This window comes from Barbatula barbatula (assembly GCF_947034865.1).
Source record: "Barbatula barbatula genome assembly, chromosome: 5".
Lineage (NCBI taxonomy): Eukaryota > Metazoa > Chordata > Actinopteri > Cypriniformes > Nemacheilidae > Barbatula > Barbatula barbatula.
This window is the reverse complement of record NC_136769.1, coordinates 9700154-9718476: the sequence shown is the minus strand read 5'-3', so window position 1 is coordinate 9718476 and position 18323 is coordinate 9700154. Positions and strand designations below refer to the sequence as shown.

Here is an 18323-nt window from a genome sequence, read left to right as displayed (position 1 = left end):
TAAATTTAATACAAAAATTATTTATTTTCTTCAATATTTTGCCAGGCATGCGGATAATACATACATGTTTTCCATTTGGACACAAGTGCAAACCATTTAGAAGCAAAACTGGTTATAAAATCTAAATTAATATTACAATCTTTTTATTTTCTCATATTAATCATAAAATAGTGACAGTAGAAAAATACTTTTTTTACATAACATTCCATAAAATAAAAAATATACAATTAAATCAAAGACTTTTGTTGTTGTGCTCTGTTCTTCTCAAAATGCAAACATCTCCCACAACTATCCAAAATACACAAATCCAAAGACCTTCTAAGTAGCCCCTAAAAATTCAACCACAAACAGCACTGGGTCACGAAACCATTACTGTCCCAGTCCATTACTGACAAGTTGGAACGTTTACTTCTTACCCATGATGCTCTACCAAACGTTAAAACAACATACAAAAGATGTACAAAAAAAAGCTAACAATAGCCTGTGAAAACACAACAACGGTACAAGATATTTGTGCAATTACAGCAAACTTGTTATAATGACTAAGAACAGAAAAGGTGGTTTTGTGGCACTCGACAGAACCTGTGTGAGAAACCGAACAAAATGTGGACTGTGGGCACCCATGAGCACGCCATCTTGAACTACTTAATGTGCTTGTGGGGAGATTTTAATATAAACCATTTTTCCTCAAAATGTGCTAGAAAAAGAGGTCTCTGCAAGTCAATTCATTTGAAAGTTCATTACAGAAACCGCCCCTAACGGTTGGTGCAAACTAACATTTGGATTTCATGTAACAGAAAATAAATGAACTCTGCTGGGGAAGAGCCTCAAGGGTGAAGTTATATTATACAGCGGTGTTCTTAAGCTGGTTCTAATGGAAACAAATGAGAGAAGAAATAAATCTTAACTTCATTACATGATCTGAATCGATGAAGAACTATGATGGCGAAAACAAATAATTAGCAGGATTCTTCACCGCCTTCAGTCTCCTTTTTACAATGCAGTATGACTCAAACACAAGTTTAAGACCAAGTACAGAAAGCGGAGTAAAGGTTCAAACCACTGAAATAATAAACGGTCTATTGTGGTGCGTATTTTAGAGCCTTTATACAGCGCTTAAGTATCCTTTTATTAGGGCGTACAAAAAAAGTGAATATTGCTCATCCGGATGGAGGTCAAATCACATTCACACTCTGACAAACACAGACAACATTAGAAACAGACAACAGACTTCATACAGCGGTGTCGCAAACACCCGCGTGGACTGTTGCTGCACAGTCCAGACCATGCCAAACCAGTTTGGCAGGATTCAAGTCAAATCTGTCAATGGCACGGAAGAGCCTCCTTGGCTGCAGAGATTCGCAGTCCACAGATTGGGCAATCATGTCTGTCACCTAACAGATCTCTTGTTGTATCTCGGTACGAGACGGGAACGGTTCAGAGAAACTAAAAGTGTCCCGACCCGTCTTCAGCTCCCCCTGGCCCGGGCAGGTTAGATATAGTGGCATGATAAACTCAGGGGAAGGGACAGGACTTTCAGGCTCGGATTCTGATTGGCTGGCTTCCTGCTCGTCGAGTGGGGCGTCCACGGTGTGATGAATTTCACTGATCAACCACGGATGATTTAAACACTGTTCTGCTGTTGCTCGTTTTCTGCAGAAAAGAACGAACGAGAAAACGTTTAGTTGACATCATCTAAAGAGATAAAGACTAAAAATGAAGACTAAAACAAGTTCTCATAAGAACTTGGTTTCTCCATCAGTCCTGGCTTCAAATATCTTTCAGTTGGGTTCCCAGGTTTTTCTTTCCCCAAAAATGACTCTCACTCAAAGGAATTTTTCCACATAGCTTTAAGCGCTCTTATTTTCCCTCTACTGCATTTTCAGTACCGATAATCTACAGACTAAATTTTATGGGGTGCAGATTACAGTCCTGGATGGCTGCTATCATTTCCCACAGATCCGCAATGGCGACAGATCCGAACTGCCATTAGCTACACCAATCAACAGACCCAAAATGGCTTTCAATGTTCATCAGTTGCAGTAAAAAACCCAGTGTGGGAAACCAGTAGGGCTGCAAGGATCATTTCACTGTATATTCTACACCAAGAAGCCATTACACTTAAATGAGAGATTAAAGCTCAAGATCAGATGCCCAGTTTATTATTTCACGAGGGCAGAGCCAAGTAGAATCACTTCATTACTCAGACATGTTTAGGCAAACTTACATAACCTGTCTAATTTCCTAGAGATATTTTACTTTAAAACTATAACGCTCACAGAGAAAGTTCCCGTTCCCATACCTGGGGTTTTTAATAAGCAGCGACCGGATGAAATCCACAGCCAGGTCTGAGATTCCCTCAAAGACATCCTGGGAATAGTCTACGTTGACCTGAGAGATGTTCAGGAAGGTCTCCTGCTTTTCTTCTCCCAGAAATGGCGACTCCCCCGTCAGCATGACGTAAATCAGTACCCCGATACTCCTGCAGGGCAAAAGGGGATCAGTGCTGGGACACTATTATATGCAATTTAAAGACATGGTAGGCCTTTTTTCATTGTGTTGCTATGCGGTAGATAAAGTGTTCTGGGTGGTTGCTTACTGGTCTGAGTTACATTAGGTCACATCATAAAAGGTGGCAAATGTTTTAGAAAAGACCGTTGGATAGGATCAAAATTAGTTAAGGATTTACGGTTCAAAACCAAATACCGCAGAATGATCAAGACGATTAAAATATTGTACGTGACAAACACCCCTTACACAAAACAGATGCGTGAGAACCAACTGGGAAATATTCCAGGCGATGCTCTATCAACAGGCTGTAAATGGATTGCGCATTCTGGATTTTACTTCACCGATAAGAAGCATTACTGACAGGAGTATTGTACAGCTGGATTACAGTAATACGGTCCTCTATTGCAGTAATTCTGCTTTGATATGGTCCATTAAACCAGATGTTATCACAATGTAAAAAGTGTAACTGGGCTAAATGGTCTTTACAAAACACTTCTTATGCTATCACAAACTGTAATGTGTAGACACACTAACACACACACTGGACTCTGAACAGCCAATGAGCTCAACTTACCACATGTCAGTAGCTGTGCTGATGGGCTCATAGTTCAGAATTTCAGGAGCTGAAAGTACAGAGACATTTATCAAATGTCTGATAGCGTTTCACTGAAAATAGAAGTACTATACTCTTGTTCTGTTTCTTAGTAAGTGGTAAAACCTCACTGCCGACAACTTTATGTAAGGGGTCAGACCATTGATAATGTTTTAACCAATGACATAATTTAAGGAGTGTTATCTTACAATATAAAAATGATTGGTCTGGGTGAAGAATTGTATGTTTTTGGACACCTTAAGTAGCCTACATTGGATTGCTAGGTATTAGTTCAAGGTGAGGAACAGCAAGGTGATAAACGCAAATGGACTAAATGAAATTGTAACATTCCAGTTTACAGTTTAAAGTTCACAATAAGGGGTCTGCAACTTCTTGAACAACCACAATCCCTGCCTTTACTTTAAAAGCTGACTTTGTTCTCCCACTCCTCTTCATTATACTGAGATGAGCAGCCTTCACCTTTACCCTGTTATTTGTCACTCTGCAGGGGGATTTGAAGTTCGTAAATTAGAGACGACCGACTCACCCACATACTCAGGAGTGCCCAGGATCTCCCGGAGCTCCGTCGTGCTGTCCACCCGCCGAGACAAGCCGAAATCAACGATACGGATATCTCCCAGAGGCTGAGCACTGGTCAACAGAATGTTCTGAGGCTAAAGAATCAAACAAGAACCATGAAAAAAAAAACAATCACGATTTACCCCAGAACTGTTGAATTCATACAAAGTAACATACACTTGGGAATATTAATGTTGATAATTGCTTCCATTTTTAACCAAATCCTTAATGTGAAGATGTTTAACTCCAAATTACTTCAACCTTAAGCTCACACCCCATGAAACAATTTGAAATAAAGGAGCATTTTTGTTTGGTCTCATATCCTAAAGCACAAAAATAAAAGGTGTGAAGTCAGATTAGAACCTTTCAAGTTCACACACCCGTGCATTATTAATCATTTTAAGAATCACGGACTGTAAAAATTAATTTATAGTGTTACCTGTATTAACAGGTCTGATTCGATGACTTGAAAACTAACACAAGTTGGGTTGTCATTCCATCTTACAACATCTTCAAACATTTTATTTCTGGTTTGCTACTTGCGAAAAGCTATAATATGGCTCATCAGATTTGTGCGATACATTCACGGTCTTCTAAAGAAGCTTCATTTGGGGTCCATCCCTTTAAGAATCTTTCTACAGTATCAAATCACTCCACACCTTCTCACCTGCTCTCTCTGTTCTTTGGCCTGAGGCCTGTCTCATAAACATCACAGAACAGAGAAGGTCTAATGGTTAGACTTTAAAGTGCAAATAAAAGAAAGATGCCTGTGAATGGGTATAATTAAAAAGGGCTGACCTCAGTTTTGTTTTATGCAACAAATGTTAATGTCAAAAACTAAACCAAAGCCAGAGGTTATTGTAGCCTAAACAGAAGACAAAATCTGAAAAGTATTACTTTTGTCTTTGTTATGCAAGCTTTCAAATGTACTTATCCGGTACTACCATATGTTCAGTGGTGGTTTATTAAATGAGAGACTGTGGGCATATGCATTTGTATATTGTTGTACATGTTTTTGGAGTTTTTACTTTGTTGTCTAACAGGCCACAAAGTAAATAACTGAGATACACAGCAGAACAAACTTAGAAACACACATACACAGAGACACACACACTGTTGAAGGGATAGTTCACCCAAAAATGAAATGTTATCATTTACGCACCATCGTCATTTCATACCTGTATGACTTTCTTCTGCAGAACACAAAAGATATTTTGAAGAAAGTTGGTAACCGAACAGCGCCGGCACCCATTCACTTCTATTGTATGGACACAAAACCAATGCAAGTGAATGGGTGCCGGTTACCAACATTCTTCAAAATATATTCTTTCGTTTTCTGTGGAAAAAAGAAAGTCATACAGGTTTGAAATGACAAGGAGGCGAGTAAACGATGACGGAACTATCATTTTTGGGTGAACCATCACTTTAATGACAAACTCTTACCTTTAGGTCCAGATGGACTACATGGTTTCGATGGAGACAGACCACACCCGTCAAAATCTGCCGAGCCAATCGGATTACATCTTTCTCTGTGAAGGCCTCATCATTGTCAGCGACACACTGGTTAAAAATTTCACCTCCATTAGCACTGAGAGAGTCGGAAAGAGAGTGCGTCACAATCTACAACCTTACATGGGCAACAAACGTGACAGAAGGATGCTTTAGGGTTAATATGTTAACACTAGAAACAAAGAGGTCGAAAGCGATCCATGTTTCTGCTCTCCTGACTTTACATAAATGTACAAAGTGAATAACACACTATTGCGGTATACCTGTTAAAATCACCCTGAAAACAACAGTACACAGGTACAACTTCTACACTGTTAGCTCCTCATTTTCATACACATTAAAACAGACATGATGCCTCAGGCAAGCGGCCCAATTATTAAATTAGTTTGGACTTCTGGGACCAGCAGAGGAGTGGAAACTCAGCCTTGCATAACTTGACATGGGTTATGGTGACCACAAGGATTTGCAGGCGGATACTCCTTTGGGCAATGGAAGAGAGGGAAAATCAGGCCCTTGTGTAGTGGATTTAGGGCCGCACACACATTTTTATACACAATGTTTTTATCTCGTAGATGTTCTGTATGTATTTGTGCGAGAGTGATCTGTTTCAAAACTGATGAAACCAGCTGTACAAATAGAGGATTAATGAGAGGCAAATACAACTGGGATATCGGGCCTCCTTTAATAAAATTAATGAAAACAACAAGCCCTCCACTATCCTGTCACAAATTTCTAAGTAATACAAGCATAAACATACTCCCAAGAAATCTTTTAACGCATACAGGGACACTTTCCTACAGTCTCTACCAGGACCACCAAGAGCGCAACTTCCACTGAGCAAAAGACTGAAACTTGGGCTAAAAACGTGAGCTATGCAGCTTTCCAAGCTTTGTAACAGTGACAAACAAAATGAGTAAAAATTACCAAACCTGAAATCCTATAATTTAGGAAATACCAAGCCACCAGAAGATCAGAAACTCAAAACAAAAAACTTGTATCAACTGCCAGCAAGATTCGGCAAAAAACTGATCTCTCCGGCTTTACTGAGGGATTAAAAATGATCTGAAGTAGAGGCAGTTGGACACTTGTTCATTTACATCAGTCAAAGGGACTTAAGAAATCACTGAACACTGACTGTCAGAGAACTGAGGGTGTTTGATCAGAAGTAGACAAGTGAAACAGATGATGAGGACTGGTGACCAGCAGTGTTACACAAGAGTCATTGCTATGTGGTTGCTAGGGTGTTCCTGCCGGTTGCTGGGGTGTTTTGGGGATAGCCAAATTGTTACAAGTGTCCTAGGTAATTTGCTAACTAGTCCAAATCCTTCCTTTCATTCATTAAAAACCAACTTCAATTGGTTTAAAGTACTTCACACAAGTATATGTCCTAAGAACAGGTGTATATAGGCAAGAGCTGGTCTTTCAAATTTTGCAAATGCACCGTGGCGTGTTCGTTTATGTGCGGTTAATGTAATTACGACCTTTCTTTTCTCAGTCTCACAAAAGTCAATCTTAAAACATTAAAAGGCAGAGATGAGAATTCTGTTGCTTACAACAGAGGATGTGGTGATACATTATGCATGCAAGCGAGTATGTTGCCGAACTGCTTTAAGAAGAAAAGCCACAGGAAATGGAAATTGAAGTGTTTCTTTTTGTCTAACTGGTTTTACTGCTAAATCTGCCCACGTCAAGTTAGGATTTAAGACAGAAGAGAGGGGGAGAACAAAAATAAGACATATTGTTCTTAACCAAATTAGACATACTGTAGACAGACCTGAAGTTTTTGTTTTTCTAGTAGCGAGGAGTACAGAACCATACAGAGATATTTCTTAACATCACACACAGACCTTGACCGACGCGCTTGAAGTCACAACAATTGCCAACTGAAGGCTGAGAAAAAATGTCTTCCATATAAGGTAAACAAACTCGACAGGTTGTCTGCACGCATGCCGATATGCGTGCTTACATGCGCCACTGACTGACATACAGCTGTGTCTTCAGAGGAAGTGGCTCAGCTGTGTGCAGGAAGTGGGTTTACTATTTCTTTGCATCTCATCGGTCACAAAGCTTGCAATCTACAAATCTTCTAGAAACCAGTCACTCAACCAGACGGCATCCTGCCTCTGCAGACTGACACGCAAAACAAACTAAAAAAAAGTGCTGTTGCCAAAACACAGTCAGCAGGGTAAAAACATGTATTGCGTTCGACAAATTAGGGGAAAAATAAGCAGATATAAAAGATACAGAGTGAGAAAGCTTATGTAAGGCATTTAAACCTTAATGACCCATCATTTCCTCCTCATTAGCATTTTATCTGTGTTACTGGAAAAGCCCAAAAAGAGTCAGATTACACTAGTTGAAAGTCTAATCGGTGTTTTCCAACCGTGTAAGTTAAAACATAACACAGTGAGGCTCAGTCATAATTTTTGGCAAGATATTAAGATAAGATTAGTAAATCATTTATACATAAATATTAAAGGAACAGTTCAACCAAAAGTGAAAATTCTGTCATCATTTACTCGCCTTAATTTTTTTCAAATCTTATACATTTCTTTGTTCTGATGACACAGAAAGATATTATGGATGACACAATTTGTATATTCCAGCAAACTGTCCCTTTAAAGTGGTTTCATGAAAGTTACACTTTTGATTGACATGCAATGATTCCAAGAAATCACATTTCAAACCATTTGTACAATTTAACTGTGCAATGTTTTTCAAATATTTTATTTTGCATGGAAGTGAGGTCCAATATACATGAACCAGAAAACTGTGGTTCGTTTTCACTGGTGGCAGTAGAAGTTCAGCAGAAAACAACAAATTGGTTTTGGTCTTATTCTTGCATAGTTGAAATGTGGTCAGGGTACAAAATGTTTCGTTTGCACGCCGAGATGTGGCGTGTTCGGATTTGACCCACTCCTGAACGTTTAGAACAGAAGCAACTGCAGCAGCATTTATGTTTTTGAGTTATATTGTATTGAAACACTGAGCTCCATCAGTTAAAAGAAGAACTAGTTCAACTGCGGTCTGTGGTAGAATACCAAAAGGTACAAACACACAGCCCATACACAGTTCAGTTCTGCTCTACTTTTAAAGCACTTCTAACTTGATTATATGGGAACATTGTTCACAATTTTTATTTCATATTACTATACAAATCCTCACGTGTGTGTACGTGTGTGTGTGTGTGTGTGTGTGTACGCGTGTGCGCGTGGTTTCTTACCACTCTAAAACGAGGATGATCTCAGAGGGGGTCTCGTAGACCTCGTGCAGTGCCACAACGTATGGATTGGCCTCCGCCGATTCTAGAACTGCGATCTCGTGCACAATGTCACCACGGCAGTCCTGACCCTTTCGTCTTTTCCTCAGAAACTTAGCAGCGTGTTCTTTGCCAGTGGTCTTATCCACACACTTCTTTACGACTGCAAACTTGCCCCTGCAGACACACAAACACATGATATTATTAAAAACATTTATAACAGTGCTGTCAATCCTATTCATTGTTTTCAACATCCCCAGGATCAATAGACTTCCTCCAATGCTGATGAAGTGTGGACATCATTTCATCCTCTCTCAAACCATCCATCTCAACTTTACATTTTGCCCACAATGGATGCAGCAGCACGACAAACCCATCAAGAACAAGCAGGTTGTCATGCCTGTCACTTCCGGTGTAGACACAAAGTCATATCTTCTTCCGTATGGACAGCTTGACACCCTAAAGATAAGACTGACAGTTGGAGCACTCCAAAATTGGCCAAACACAAGCTTATTCACCAGAGTTCCTGTCGCTTCCTCATCTGCCCTCCAACGCACATCTATCAGTCAGCAGACACCGGGGGCTGCACACACACAAAGGACAGGCCTGTCAGTGTGGAAATTCTCTTGTTTGACAGCGAGAGGGACAAATGGCTCCTATCCACACCCACCCCACCTCCTCTTCTGGCCATCTCCTAAAGAGACACTCATTTTATGTGTGTGGTAAAGACCCCAATAGACAGACCACCCACTCTTCCAAGACGCCTCCATTGAGAACTGATGGTGTCCACTCGTCCCAGTCTAATTCAGCCAATGACCATACATGACACTTACAAACAAAAAACTGCCCATGGTGACCTCACCTCTGTCTACGGTTTGTCTCTTTCCATCTACGTCTCAGTTAACACCATACTTAAAATTCTGACACGCAGGCACACAGGTGGTGAATAAAAGATGTAGAGAAAGGCTTTTAGTCAAGCTTCTTAAAAGACCCCATAAAATGGTATGCAGAGATTGTTAAAGCACATTCGGTTGAAAGAGTTGGGATGGGACAAATTTGAAATGGCCGATAGTTTTTTATAACTATAAAATATTAAAACTCCCGTAATTGCAAAATGAATATCACATTAGGCTTTACAGCTAATAAACATGAAATAAGATTCGGTGGTAACAATTCCCAGGCTTAAAGAATGTTGAAAAGCCCCTCTAAATCCTCCAGGGTTCTGCCAAAAAATGTGGTCCACTGCCTGCATTGTTGTGGATTTCCTGCTAAACGTGAGTGTAGTTGGCATGTTCTGGCGATGGAGCACGTTACAGCATCCGAGCTCTCTCTTGGCATTATTCAAAGCCTGACCACCAGGTTCACACAAAGTGCAAGAACTGCACTTGGCGTTGCAAACTTACAGATCAACCCTGTTTTTCGGCAGCTAAGCACGTGAGGCGATTAATACAATCCTAAACAAAAACACACAGTTTCTGACGGATGCAGAGCTTAAAGAAGAGCAAATTTTAAGAAGAGGGAGCAGATGTGATCAGGGCTCCAAATATAACAAATAAATGCAGGATGGGGAGGTGATGAGGTCAAAGGTCAGCGCATTAGCTGCCATAACTCTTCCAGCCGCACATTTCTTTTGCACTCTTCTCAGAGGGGTGTTAAGGAGGCTCTGAACAATTGGTCGGGAGGTGGGGGGTGGTCCTGAATGTAGGTTAACTGTTGGTACATGCCAGTGTAGTCACTGTCAGTGTTTAATACACAAATTCGGCCACAGGTTACTGTGAATTTATCTTTACAGATGACCCAGATAATGTGATTCGAGACTTCCTGCGGAAAAACCATACCATCAATCTTTCACTGTCAGCCTCCAAGTTTCATTCTCTCGCCCAGATGGTAGAAACACAGCCACCTTCTGAGAGAGTTAGAAGTATGAATAAACATTTAAAGCCCATAAGCTTGAACGTGTTCATACACACAAAGGCAACAGAAACTATCCTGAAGTTTAATGGCAAGAGCATGGCGTTAACAACGCCAAGGTCCTGGGTCCTATCCTAGGGGATTGCATATACTTGGAAACAAAATGTATAGGATAATGCAATGCAAGTCGCTTTGGATAAAAGCGTCTGCCAAATGCATAAATGTAAATTTAAACAGAAAGGCCCAGGAAAGAGTGTGAGGACTGCAAAAACTGTGGAAAATACTGCATTTGAACAAAAGCAGGATTTTGAAGGTTAGTATTAAACTCATTCTGGGATACTCTGGAGGAGTTTTGAAAATGACATGCTTAAAATACCTTCTCATCTCACCAAACCAGGACACAACTCCAAAGAACCCTTATAAAATTGGGACACGCACAGCACTCAGGTAACAGGCAAAGATTTCTCCTTGGGATTTTAGCGTTAATCCACATTACGCATTTTCAAAACAGTCAGGACTTTTCATTGGCCTTTGCTCGTAAGAGTAAGATGGAAGGAGATTTCCCCCAGACACGACCCTTATAATCAGAAAAATTCCAAAATATGGGCAGGAAAATTACTGGAAACGAAACGGAACTAAACACAGCTGATAACTAAACAACTAATCTTCCATCGAATAAACAATACACAATAGATGTCTGGGAACAAACTCTGGATTTTATCTTGCTGAATAATAAGGAAATTGCTCTTGTAGGTTTGTGTTAAACGAATGAAGTGCTGACAACAGGGCCAGATGGTTTAGCCATTCAGTGTGCTCGGTCAAAGAACACTCACTCTATGCAAGCAATTTACAGTATGCGCATGTCAATATTTATAGACAAGCGGCAAAAATATGGGCCAGTGGATATTTTATAGCGATCTGCAGAGTGACAAAAATGAGCCTTACAGTTGTCACATTACTAAAATAGATCAGCCTTTATTCTCAGGACTAAAAAAAAACAGGACAAGATGAACTAGTACTAAATGCATTAATTTAAAGGGTTATTTCAGCCATAAATACAATTCATAAATGTCATTGCATTTCAAACCAATTTTACTCAGGTCTCCTAGAAGAGTAACCATAGTTCGTTACATTGGATATCCCTCTGCTATATGACAACCAAAAAATGTCAAACACATTTTAATCAGTTCTAGATCTGTAGTAGATCAGTTCTTCTACAGTGTTACCATTTAAACTAAACAAAGTTGTTTTTGCAAAATTCTGTTTAAAAAGCACCCGTGTGCTATCTTTCCTAAAAATCAATACAACTTGGTTTTGTTATACATTTGAAAAATACTCATGCAATGTTGATGTGTGAGATATATACATATCTCATTATATTACAGAATAAAAGATCGAGAGATCAGATTGTGTTCGACTAAAGGAAATCCAGACCATCTTTTTCCGTGTATCTAATCTCAAAGTCAAAATCCACCAACATTTGCATTCCACCTTCTGTTCAATGCACCATTATGGTTAGCAGATCAGGAAGGAATATAAAAATAACAACTGCCTTGCGACTCATGCCTGTGGCGTTCTGAATGCTTTCAGTTGAGGAGAAACTCTTAAGGTGAGGGGTACAGGACACGGCGCATTTAAAGTATGACAGAATCGGAGAAACCAATGCAAACCAAATCCCATCTAGATTAAGATATTCTATCAACCCAAACCACTAATTGCCCATCATCACCCACCAATTAAAATCCAGCTGCCTGGAAAACAAAGCACGGAAAGGCACACAATTCAGACTCCATAATAGGCAACAACACCGATGCAAAGAGCATAAACACATTTAACTCCCTAACACTTCTAAAACCATACCATATTGCCCAATTTCAGAAACTAGACCTTTGATAATGTCAAGCCTTCATTTTCATCCCACATGGTCATTGGCTCTGACACAAGTACGGTTTTCTTCAGAAAACACATGCGGAGGGCCAGGTTGCCCTTTAGACAATGGACATGCCAATAAGAAACAGAAAAGTGTCTCAATTCATCTGAATTTCCCAATAAAAAAGCCTATAATAACTGTCCGCACGCAATAGATAGAAAGTGTTTTAATTCACAAGTTTCAATGGCAGCATAGACACAATAATGTAGGGTCAGAATACTCGGTCTGCAGTCATTGGTATGAATCAAAAGTGCGCAGTGATAACACGTGCGGAGCCAAACAAACCACTTTTGGCAGCCAGCTGGAGATCCTTCATTCTCCCAATTAATAGGCAACTCAAGCCGATAGATGAACGCCTTGCGTGGATAGCCCTTTAAAAACCTTTCCGCTCTTAAAACATGAGTTTGTTTAATGGTCGCCTAATAATAAATGTTATTTACCTGCCAAGCTCCTTGCCGACCAGGTCATAGTTGTTCTTGAAGGGGTCGGTCCTTATCCTCGTGCGAATATTTGTGACCATTCCGCTTCTCTTCATCATTGCGCTTGATGCTTTTAAAGTCCTGCTGCGGGATGATGTCTGGCGTATAAAAATATAAAAAGTTCAGTCCATCAGGATTCAGGACACAACTTTATATCTCAATTTAAGCCAGTTTTGGTGTGTGACAATACAGATAGTAGAAAACTAACTATTGCATTGACAAAGTCGCAAAAGCGAAGTATTCCCTTGACCCAGTTTATAAGAACGAATGACGTTAGACAAATCTTACTGCTGACAGTTTAGTAGCTTCAAAGAAACTCACGGGACTTTAGGAAAGAACGACAGATCACCGGTATCACCGTATGCACGCAGCGGTAACTCTGTTTGAGAACGCGGACAAACAATCCAGGCAAAAGGCACATCACAAACCCCGCCTTTAAAGAGCTGTCCAATTGGCGTGAGAGGCTTGTTAAATGGGCGTGGTTATGGCACGGAAATTTGAATAGAAAAGTGAACATTGACTACTTACAGCAATGTGATGCAGTTGAAAAACTCTGTTCAGAACTCACAGAACTGGATTCATAGCACAAAGCCAGAATTAAATTCACAGATTTAGATCAAGATTAAAACAATTCAGTCATAATAAACACCTGTCTTAAAACTTAAAATGTTTTCGAAACACGCTTTATTTTCTCCTATTTAGATAGACACACACTATCTTCTTTTAACTGGCAACCGAATCTTCACCTTGACACATTACAGAGTTGAATTTTACTGTGAAATATGAGAAAGCGGGCCATCAATAGGAAAATCATAAGCTAAGATAGAACAAGACATATACGGTATGCATACAATATACATGTACTAAAAACATAGATTAGTGGCAGAAAGGGAGTGAGAGGGAGTGAATGACAGGACTGGTATGACGGGAGTTTTGTCATTGGGTAATTGTTTTTTGCAAATGACAAACTGTGTATGTGAGTGATTTGTGTGCAGTTAATAACATTGATAAACAGTACTGGTATCCAGGTGATACAGCGCAGGCTACAACCTGCCTAGAGACGATTAGATAGATAGATAGACAGACAGACAGACAGACGGGTAGGTAGGTAGAGAGAGAGAGAGAGAGAGAGAGAGAGAGAGAGAGAGAGAGAGAGAGAGAGAATGATTGAGAGAGAGAATGATTGAGAGAGAGAATGATTGAGAGACAGAGAATGATAGAGAGAGAGAATGATAGAGAGAGAGAGAGAGAGAGAGAGAGAGAGAGAGAGAGAGAGAGAGAGAGAGAGAGAGAGAGAGAGAAATGTGTAATGCATTTAAAATCAACAAACCCTAACACAAACAGAAGGAGACAGAGGAATGGAATGGGAAGACTGACTCCAATGAAAAGAGCATTCTTGCATTCATTTGTCAGCCTCTCTGGGAATAACTTATGTAATTGTTTTGCTTGACCTGAAGTTGTTGTTCTAAGTTTAAGCGAATGTCAAGTTCTATATTCTCCCATTCTCTTCATTCCTCACAGAAGCTCCAGGTTCACCATAGCACGTGAGCTACACACTGAGAAATATGAACAAGGATTTTCCCCTATACATTTGTGGACACGTTTGCAAGCAGTTGTCTGATTGAATCTTAGTTGTTTTGTTTTTTGTAGAGTGTACCTTGAGTGATTACTTCTCTCTCTGCCTCTCTATGTCGCTCACTGGCTGCTTTTGTATATTTGGTGCATGGCTGCATTTTTTTCTGTTTGCTATCCATTTATGTTTGTGTACACATTCATTTGAAGGGTCGCTAAGGGGACTTTCAACTGCGAAACATATAAGCTGAGCAAACACCTTTTGTCATGCGTTTGTGGGACTGTTGTTATTAAATGACGTTAAAGTCCAACATAGTTGTATTGAGAAAGGCACGCTAGACATTACAACAGACCTATAATTTTCCCATTAATCCACTGGCTATAACACACAAACAATTAATGGAAAAAAGGTCTGTTAAATCACCTTTGCTTGGTGCATCAGTGTATCAGACATGGATCAAGTTATATAAATCTAGTTAGAACAAGATGACATGGACGCAGTATGTGTCAAGCACATATATAACACATGAAATGAACCTAGCGTGTTAGACATGAGACCTAATGCTGTCATAAAGAAAGACAAAGAAGGGGATATTTTGATTAAGTGTGGAGTTAGATGATATTATAAATCAGAATCATTGAATGGTAGTTTTTTCTTACAATGATGATATGCCTTTAGTTCATTTGATGGCAATCAGATCTATCTCACTCACGCTGTGTGGGAGGACACATCAAAAAGCTAAAGGTTAACAGCAAAAGATGCTGCTCCAGTTAGCTGCATGATTTGTCCACATCCTGCTGTTGTGTGCACGTTTACTGAAATGAGCGCACACATGTACACTTTTAGAATACACAGGAAGATGAGACGAAACATTGGTGGTTTAAATGTCACACCATGTCACAAATAGTGGGACAGGAGAAAGAAAAAAGAAAGAAAATGTAATGCGTTATGAAATGAAAGAAAATGAAACATAAGGAAAGCAACCGGAAAAACCTTCTTTAAACTTTTTCCAGTGTTTTGAAGAAAAATGCCTTGTAAAGGTTTTGCTCTTGCAACAAAGCTGAGAAACGTACTTTAACAATGAGCTGTAACTTTGCACAAACCACACACACACACAAATAGTAAGTACTCACATTTGTAATACTTTGTAATACTGTACATTAGCATGCATTCATGGCTGGGTCTATGTCATGTCTGACTGTAACTTTCTCTTACAGAGTCTCTCTATATGATGATCAAAGTTAAATGATTTAAAAATACTGTATAATGCATGATCAGTGCATTAGAACAAACTATTCAGAGCCAACAGCTCAAATAAAAATGTATGGACATCTGACACAGACACATTTAATCTATATAGGGGCACCAGACAGGGTTGGTGTCTCAGCTCAACTCTCTTTGCTCTTTATTACGAACCCCTTAGCCCAAGCAGTTAGGCAGAGGGAAGAGTTTAGCGGGGTATGAATTGGAGAAGAGTATCATGTAATTGGGTTGTTTGCAGATGATGTCATTATCTATCTTAGAGACCCTGAAGCTACTCTTCCTCCACTTAAAAACCTACTGACAGAATATGGGAAGCTGTCAGGATATAACATAAATGTTTGGAAAACTCAGACTCTGACAATGAATTACTCCCCAACACTATTAATAAGACAAACACATAATCTAATGGGACACTAAACATGTAAAATATTCGGGGGTAATTCTGACTAAAGAATCCAGAACTATACAGTAGAAATTTAAATAGCATTAATAAGGACATTCAGAGAGACATTGGGAGATGCTCAACTTTAATTATTTAATTCAGTGCAAGAATAGAAGTTGTCAAAATGATTTTGTCCCCGAGATTATTGTATCTTTTTCAGGCTTTGCCAGTAATGATACCCTAGACTCAGTTTAGGGCCTAGGACAGGATGATTCATCAGGGAAGGGAAAAAACCTTGAACAAAATAGGCAAAATTACAGCTAGCAAAGGATAAGGGAGGATTAGCCGTACCAAATCTACAAGAATACATCTACGCAACTCTAGCTACTGTGCATGTTGGTGTTACCCTAGTTACACATCTAAATAGAAAATTATAGAACAGGCAGACGAAGCATTGCCTATGCAAAAATGGGAAAGAGAATTAGGGGAAGAAATTACAGATGCAAAATGGTTTTCACAACATACAGTTACCTGTTCTCTGAGGTGGAGAGAATTTGCGTTGAAAAAATTGGTGTGTTGGTTCTTTTTAAATCAGACAATTATCCACACCACAACTGTGCAGGAGGAAGTGTGGTCAGCCTGATGTTGACCATCTACATGTTTTCATGATAATATTATCTTTCTGGAACGTGGTCTTATTATAAATCTAAGGATATGAAATACAAAGAGATTTCATAACTTTGCACCTTGGAAACGTTGAAAACATCGTTTTGAGAGAAGATGTATCGCGTCAATATATTAGTGGTTGGGTGTAAGAAGAGCATTACCAGGAACTGGTATAAGCAGGACACCCCTTCACTTGATGAATGGATAGAATTTGTTAAAGAAATATATAATATGGAAGATTTGTCTTTTATTTTGAGATTTAAAAGGATTTATTCCTAAAATACTTGGAAAGATTGATTGAATACTACAATAAAAACAATGAATGATCTACATGTGTGAATATACAGTATGTTTATATATTTAATATAACTATAAATGTAAAAACAGTATGTAAACCCCCATAATTACTTGTAGTTTTAGCTGTTGTTCCTTTTTGATGTTAAAATAAATACATGTACATCTATGATTAATATAATAACAGTGTATGGTCGTCGCCAGTGGTCCAGTGGACCGTGCGCCGCCAGACACCTGAGTTCTCCACTTTATCTATTTAAAAATATATTAAATCTACATAAAAAACAAGTGTGAATGGTCAACACCATATTTTAAAAATGTCATTGGGAATTGTACCCAAGAATGTGAATGTATAATATTCGATCAGTCATATTCTACCTGTCAACCATTTACTTTCTGGTTTAAAGTTATTTTCCACAATGATAAAAGTGACGTTAGACTTTGAAGACACAAATGAAAAGAATTAAAGGGTCTCACATGATTGGTGGGGTTATACAGTCTGCCTGGGAACTTCACATTTTCCAGACCGGGTGTGTGGTTTGGATCCAATAGTGCCTCCAACATTTAGAGTTTGAGTTTCTGAATTAGTTAAGCTGTAAAATGTGGTTAAATGCAGCATGGTAAAAACATTGTGAGCCATGCCACTAATGGAAAATCTCACACACTACTTTGTAATTTTAAATGTATGTAGGTTTTTAAGTATGGTACCTTTTACATAGTGTGTTCACATATGATAAACAGAAACATTAATTATTGAGTTTAATACACACACAATAGCAAAATCCATACACAGACGTTTATGTGTTTGCAGAACAGCTCCCCTCACAGCGGACGGATTTCCGCATCCCTGTTAGGAATTTCCTAGATTTCCTGTGCAGACTCTGACACGGAGCTAAACAGAGCTCCTATATGGTCTGTGCTGCTCCTTAGGGTTTCGTCCTGCAGCGAGAAAGGGAAAACCTTCAGTCTGGGGTTCCTTCAGTTTAAAACCTAATTTGTAAAGGCAGGGTTCAAAGGTAAGGGCTCCATATAAACCAAGCCACATAAGAAAAAAATAATCCCAAATGAGAAATACACTTATACTGTAACAGCCTCCATTTAAATAGAGTCATTAAACATTCTGAATGTGACTGAGTGTGTGTTTTGTGTGCTTTTCATACTCTTTGAGCTTCATGAAGACTTTTTAAATACCTGTTTTCCCTTGCACACAGTCAACCTCTTACAGAGACCAAAAACACTAGCCTTTATTGTATTTCATAGGCAGCACATAGCTTTAATGCTGAGGGTGTTCTAGTGTTGCAGAAGCTTCATCGAACTTTCATAGTGTAAATTTCCAGTCATTCACACAGATACACCAACAGCGTGGCTGTGACTA

The 18323-nt window shown here is 39.2% G+C and overlaps 1 protein-coding gene across 2 annotated transcripts; it reads right to left on the bottom strand.

The window, feature by feature from the left end:
• stk17al (serine/threonine kinase 17a like) lies at window positions 1-13201 on the bottom strand. 2 transcript variants are annotated; one of them, XM_079456543.1, is made up of 8 exons: window positions 13092-13201; window positions 12732-12868; window positions 8415-8627; window positions 5126-5270; window positions 3651-3777; window positions 3086-3134; window positions 2303-2482; window positions 1-1653 (listed from the first exon to the last, which is right to left on the bottom strand). In XM_079456543.1, exons 2-8 carry the CDS (start codon window positions 12827-12829, stop codon window positions 1395-1397), a joined length of 1071 nt encoding a protein of 356 aa, XP_079312669.1. In that variant the 5' UTR covers window positions 12830-12868; window positions 13092-13201; the 3' UTR covers window positions 1-1394. The 2 variants fall into 2 exon arrangements, with proteins under 2 accessions (XP_079312669.1, XP_079312668.1); XM_079456542.1 differs by lacking the exon at window positions 13092-13201 and adding an exon at window positions 13059-13077.
• Between the last annotated feature and the right edge of the window lie 5122 nt (window positions 13202-18323).